Source organism: Morone saxatilis, unplaced genomic scaffold (assembly GCF_004916995.1).
Source record: "Morone saxatilis isolate NCDOM2014 unplaced genomic scaffold, NCSU_SB_2.0 Contig9, whole genome shotgun sequence".
Lineage (NCBI taxonomy): Eukaryota > Metazoa > Chordata > Actinopteri > Moronidae > Morone > Morone saxatilis.
In genome coordinates, this window is record NW_023340268.1 from 13848075 (window position 1) to 13854440 (window position 6366).

Sequence of the window (6366 nt, forward strand, 5' to 3'; positions counted from 1 at the left end):
CAGAATATCTGCAGTTTTTGTATAATGAGTTGAAACAAGTTCAAAACACAGCCTAATAATGAACCTACTTTCCCCTGACTGGCTCATGTAATCATTTGATAAAATCTGATCGAAACACGGGAAATATTAAATAAAACCCTCCAAGCTTCCTGAAACTCATTCATACAATCACCCCCATGACCTTTTACATTCATCAAACACAAGATTGGATCGCTGTCTGTGTTGCCTGCTGACCTGGAATTAAAAAGTTATGCAGAAAACCCTCTCAATTTCCCACCGCTTCCGATTCAGTGAACGTTTTGTTGTGGATTGGTGTGAGAATTGCACAATTCTTACCAGTTGCGTCCAGGTCAGGGTGATCTGGACAGTTTTGTGTTACAGACGTCCCAGCTGGTGTGTCATCCCAGCATAGCAAGCCATCCCAAATACGTGCACATAACGTACCTCCAGAAAAGGGAAAGAAAAAAAGTGTAATGATTGTTCTGGGTTATTACCAGCACACAGTTGTGTCTTCAGTTTTATGTTGTAAATGTACGTCAGAATAACATAATTTCTCTACACCCTTAAAAGTGTTTATACTGTAACCCCACAGCCTCTACTCCAAAAGCCCTTTCAGGTCAGTTGCAGTGCTGGCAACACAACCACTTTCTTGAACAAGAACAACAGTGTTCTGATCCCAATCCACTGTCTTCCACAACATCATTACATCCGTAATGCTCCTCCAGAGATAATTTATTTGGCCTTATAAGTGTAGTGTGTAACATTTAGGAGGATCTATTGGCAGAAATGGAATATAATATGCATAGATATATTTTTATTAGTGTATAATCACCTTAAAATAAGAATCACAATTTTTTTGTGATTCTTATATTTTATTGAGAGTGTTTTTATCTACCGACGCCACAGATCACCTTCCATGAAGGCTGCAATGTTGAACCGCCATGTTTCTTCCTTTCTTTTTAAAATATTTTTTTTTACTTTATTTGATAGGAACACTGAAGCTGGGAGAAAAGGGGGCATGAAGCGAGGGAGTTGCAATCTGCAACTACACCGTTAGATGCAATCCTACACACTGGTCCTTTAAGAAGCCTTGAAATGATTTGGGCTTCTCACCGGCTCTGTTTTCTTGATGGTCTTTGTTGGACAGCTCAAGACATCTGTATTGACCCTGGCTCACCGCCTCTCCCTCTGTCAGGCTCTTTCCAGGACTGTGTGATGGGTCTGAGATTGACTCAGCGCCTACCACAGTCCTGCGCTGTGGAGAAAACACGACGCCAGAGGTGAGGGGGAAGACAACATGTTTTATACGGACTTGGAACACAATATGGAGTGTAGACAGAGAGTTATTAATATCTGATCTACATTGCATTGAATAAAAACATAAGATAAAGCATAAATGATGATGATGTTTGCTAAATTTATCATATTTTACAGTTTTATCAAGCTTAGATGAAGACACACACTCTTACATAAGATACAAATTTAAATGGTAGAATAAGCATGGAACGTTTTTTGAAACATTTTTAAAGCTGATCTGATGAGGATTTCACTCTGCTTTGAAATTCTAGTCACCGACTATTCATGTAACTTATTAAAGTGTGTTTGGGAGCTCACAAAAGAAGTTAAGCAGCAGATTTTCTCCATATGAATCTTATCTCTGCTCTAGTGTTTGTATTTGGAGGTAGCATTTAAAATGAAAAAAAGCCTGCCTGTGTGAAATGCTGATTTTGATAATGCTGCTCACTGAAGGATAAAGAGCCCATTTGCTGTGACTTATCTCGCAAATTTTTGGCTGAAAATTAAGCCTCTTGGAGTGCCAGGCTCATGCACTTGCATTTTCTGAATTATTTCAGGACTTTTTAATACTTCGTCTGGGAGATTGTCTACACACTCCATATCACAATTCAGATGCAAACCTCCTACCTCTGTTTCTTTGTGAAGGGCAGAAGGAATTCTCATTAGGAACATTAAAACACCATTCTTACCTGTCTGATAAAAGCTTGCAAAAGGCAAGACATTTAAGAAAAAAAATCATCTTCTGTGAGAATGCTGATGTCCCATGTAGCAGTTTAGCAGCCGTACATATGATGTCACTCCAAACATTGAAGTAAATGACGTCATACATACGACCACCAGGCCACCACCAATATCAACTGATGAGCTGAACAAGAAAAACATTTCTTTTTCAAGGGCTTTCTTCACCCATTACAATTCATTAATCTTCCTGAATCAACATGACAAGAACAGTCTAAAAAGAAAGTGGAGAAACATAAAGCAGAGTAACATAGATACATGAGGCATTAAACATTTGGCAGGGATACTATCCAGGACCTTAATGTCAAGCTTGACATTGGACAGCAAAGGAAATTGAAACAGTAAACCTCCATTTCACACTGACACTGAAGAATAGTGGACCAAATGTTGTTGTTTTTTTCATAAGACGAGATGACTCATAAAATAGATCTATTTTTCTGCAGTAAAAGCTTTTAAAAAATCCCAATGTGAACATTTCCCCCTGTGTTTGTTGCTAACAAGATGAATATTGTCTCGGCGCTCTCCAAAATTAAGAGCCATAGAGTTGAAAATACCACTCATCATAAAACCCTCATTCAGCCAACTGGTGTACTGTAATTTGTAGCCGCAAGTTCATGAAAAGGATATTTCAGAGTTTGATTTGTCTGATAAAACACCCTCATCAGGCAAATCAGTATATTTGAACACAGTGCACAAATGTGTCATCCCTACATGATACATGAGATAGCCTAATCATGTAAAACATTGAACTAATTGATGTAATTTATTTGAAATCAGATACTTCACTCCAACACCCCCAACAGTCTGACTATAAAGTTGGGAAATACAGACATACATATGCTTTATGCTTAAATATATGGCAGGGGTGTATATGTGCACAGGTCATAATATGTACCTGTAAGATTTGATGTTGATTAGGCAGATACTTCTCTTTTGAAGGGTACAGATGAACTCTTGTGCACTTGTTAAATTTCTGTTTTGAATATATTTTTATTGGAGTAAATACGCTCTAATGCAGAGTTTCTACACTTTTTTTAAATCAGAGAGGAAGTTAAGTTCTTGTTTTATTTTTCTAATTGTATGTTTTGCACGCTTTTACTTCTTTTCATTTTGGACTTTTTCTTGGCAAGGTAAATTTTTTCTTCGCTATATGTGACGTTAACTTACTTTGAACTACTGTAAAGTGAATGTTTTGATATTTTTTGCATTTTAGAACTAAAATTGTATTTGTTTTTATGCACAACTAAGAGAAATATAGAGACATTTGTCAAGTGTGTTGCAGGGCTGCCTTGGAGGGCAGCTTGCAATGCTGTTCTGTTGTTCGCTAGTGTGGAGCATTTTGTGACACTGTTCTGGTACAGCATAGACACAGAGGGCATTGATGCACATACAATTTCAGGTTTGCATGGTTTGTCGTGTTTTGATGATACCCCAATGATGAGTTGAAGTCATGGGTATTTTATGTTGCAATATTATAAAAGAGAAACACTGCTAATGTTGTTCTACAGATGCACAGACTTTGAAAGACAGTCCCAGGAAGCCTGGTCCTTGTCCACTACAATGCAAAGTTAGACCCACAAATATACAATGAGGTATTATAGGTATTTAGTGTTTATAACCGTGCCAAGTTTAAATACAGGTGAAAAGAAGAGATCCTAGATTGTGCACCATGTGCATACGTGTAAAGATCACATATAGTGAAACAGTTATGGATCACTATCTTTGCTTTAAGATTGCTCAAGTTTGTAATGAACAAACTCAGCTAATTATAAATAATAATTATGAAGTATAAATGGTAAGTGAAATTTAATTATGAGATTTTTTTGCTGAGAAAAGAAAACCACTAGACCATAGCATATCACATGTCCATTTAATGAAAACAGAATTCTATGTTTAAACACACGTACAGCATACAAAATGGGCAAACAATATAATGGAGTTAGTTTACCTTACAGCATTCCTTGAATTTAAAAATGAAAGCTTACCACCAGGAGAAACCAAAAGATCCAAAGGTAGCCCGCAAACTTCATATCTTCCTCTCACAGGCAAATCTCTAAAGAGAGAAAAGAAAAGGACAAGTTACAACTACCAGAAAACAAGATGTCTGCCGTGAAAGGGACTGAACAAACATATGGCTCTTTCAAATCAGGATTACAGCCTCTCAGGAGGAAACAGCAACAGCAATCATTAATCTGAAATGCAAAATACTGCAGCAGAAGCACTGCTGCGCCAGTTTGTGACATTCCACACATTCCCTTTGTGCGTGCGTGTGTGTCCGAGAGATAGCGAGAAAAGGTATGCATCCGCACGTGAAACAATAGCATGAAAAAGTAACATTATATTGTGTGAGCTAAAGGGGGAACACAAGACAGAGACACAGTCAGACAAGAATAGTTGATGGTCATTCATCATCTTGTGCTGAGCCTCCACTCCCAGGCAGCACCAGATCTGCCAGTTTAGTAACTGAGTGCATGTGAGATTAAAATTCACTTCAGGTCTCTTTGCTTTGGCTCGCAGAGTCCCTGTTGGAAGCCCATCACTCCGCAGTTTGAACAGTAAGGACGACCTACTGGTTGTTCTCCACACCCCACGGCGACCCAGGGGGCAGAGTTTTCAGCAGATAGACACGCATGAGCAAGTCCTATAAGTCACTGTGAAAGGTTAGCAGGATTGATAGTATTTGTTTTGGCTTTTACGCACGCTGATGGTAGGCTACTTAGCATTAGGATGACAAATAAACCTGCAACTCCATCTGCAAATAATTTAAGGATTGCTGATCTCTAACCAGGGATCTCTCAAACTTCCATCACATTTTTCATTTATGGGTTATTAAAATACAAAACTTAATACTGCAACTGATAGTAGACATGATGATGATTATTATCATTAATACTATGTCCTCTGTCCTAAATCTAGACTTAGAAAGAGACCTAGCCTCTGTCTCATTTCCATACAATGGAGCTGTAACAATTAGTCTATTAATCTCTTAGTGAGTTAATTAATCAACAACTACTTTGATAATGGAGTAATTGTTTAAGTAATGTTTCAAAAACTACATGTCCAAAATTAGCTGGTTACAACACCTAAATTGTAAGGATTTTCTGCTTATCTTTGTATTACGTGATAATAAACTGAATAAATACTTTTTGTAGGACTAAATAAACATAGTGTAGACCTACATCTTAGTAGGCAGACACCGTACACCATTGTATTTTCTGTTAGTACATGGTACCGTAGATTCATTTCTTGTATATAACCAAATAAAATACTTCATAAACTATATCCTAATAAACACCACAGATTTATATTTTAGATGAATCCATAATCATTATTACTGTAAAATAATTTAAAAAATGCCCCTTAAAGTTTCTTAAAACCAAAGGCGATGTCTTAAACTCAAAGATATTCAATATACAATGGTATATAACTGCCTACAATTAAATAATCAAAATGTTTCCTGCTAGGTTTCTATTTACAAATCTATGGGTTAATTGTTCATTGTTGGCTCTATTTATTTAAAAAATCTGTGTCAACTTCATCACCAGTCAATACTATACCGACTATAGAAAGACTATTCAGTATGCGGGTCCACCATGCGTAAGAGCTCAGTCAAGGACACAGCAACAAACCGTTCCATGCCTCTTCTTTGAAAAGAAGTAGGGAAGGAACACAAAACCACCAATCAAAGACAAACAGAATATAAAGGAGGGAAAGTATGGATCCCAAAATGGCCTGAAGAGATGATCTATAAAAACCATTATCATCAGCCGGAGAACAGAGCATTCACACCAGTCAATTATCAGCTAATCACCTCTGGGTGTGCATGAGCATGTGAATTTGTCTAAAAGTGGGATATTCTCTGAAAGAGACGTGTTTCTACAAGTCAAACAAAAATTGACACAACTGACTCCATTATTGTTGCTACCAAGTTCAATGTGGAAAAATAACACCTTGCCAACAGCCCCATACCTAGGAGACACAAATCAAGCGGGGGGTGACAGGGGGGTCTAGTTCTTTACCTGCATTCTGAGGCATTTTTATGCAGCAATTTATGCTTTTTGTGCATCAATTTCAAAGTCCTCGGCTAAGGTTTTAAGGAGGGAAGGGCGAGCCCCTGGAATCTTGAGGTCACTGTGAGGCTTTTGCGAAGACAAGCTAAGTTAATCGGCTGCTGGATTCATATTTAGTGCACAGGCAAGAGAGTGGTCAAAATGCCAAACTACAAATAAATAATACTCTCTGTGATGCAGGTGGATCAGGACCTCGTGGCCTGGATCACTGACTACCTCACTGACAGACCACAATACGTCAGACTGCACAGCTGCTTGTCAG

General features: G+C 37.9%; 1 protein-coding gene across 2 annotated transcripts in view; it reads right to left on the reverse strand.

The window, feature by feature from the left end:
• Positions 1–6366, reverse strand: part of calcr (calcitonin receptor) — a 55383-nt gene that overhangs the window by 22154 nt on the left and 26863 nt on the right. The window contains exons 2-4 of one of the 2 annotated variants that reach the window (XM_035681839.1): positions 4020–4087; positions 1114–1255; positions 337–444 (exon numbers count right to left, since the gene is read on the reverse strand). In XM_035681839.1, the coding sequence (XP_035537732.1) occupies positions 337–444; positions 1114–1255; positions 4020–4064 (295 nt within the window). In that variant the 5' untranslated portion in view covers positions 4065–4087. Of the gene's footprint in view, positions 1–336; positions 445–1113; positions 2036–4019; positions 4088–6366 lie in introns of those variants that run through there. The other variant, XM_035681838.1, reaches the window with a different exon arrangement.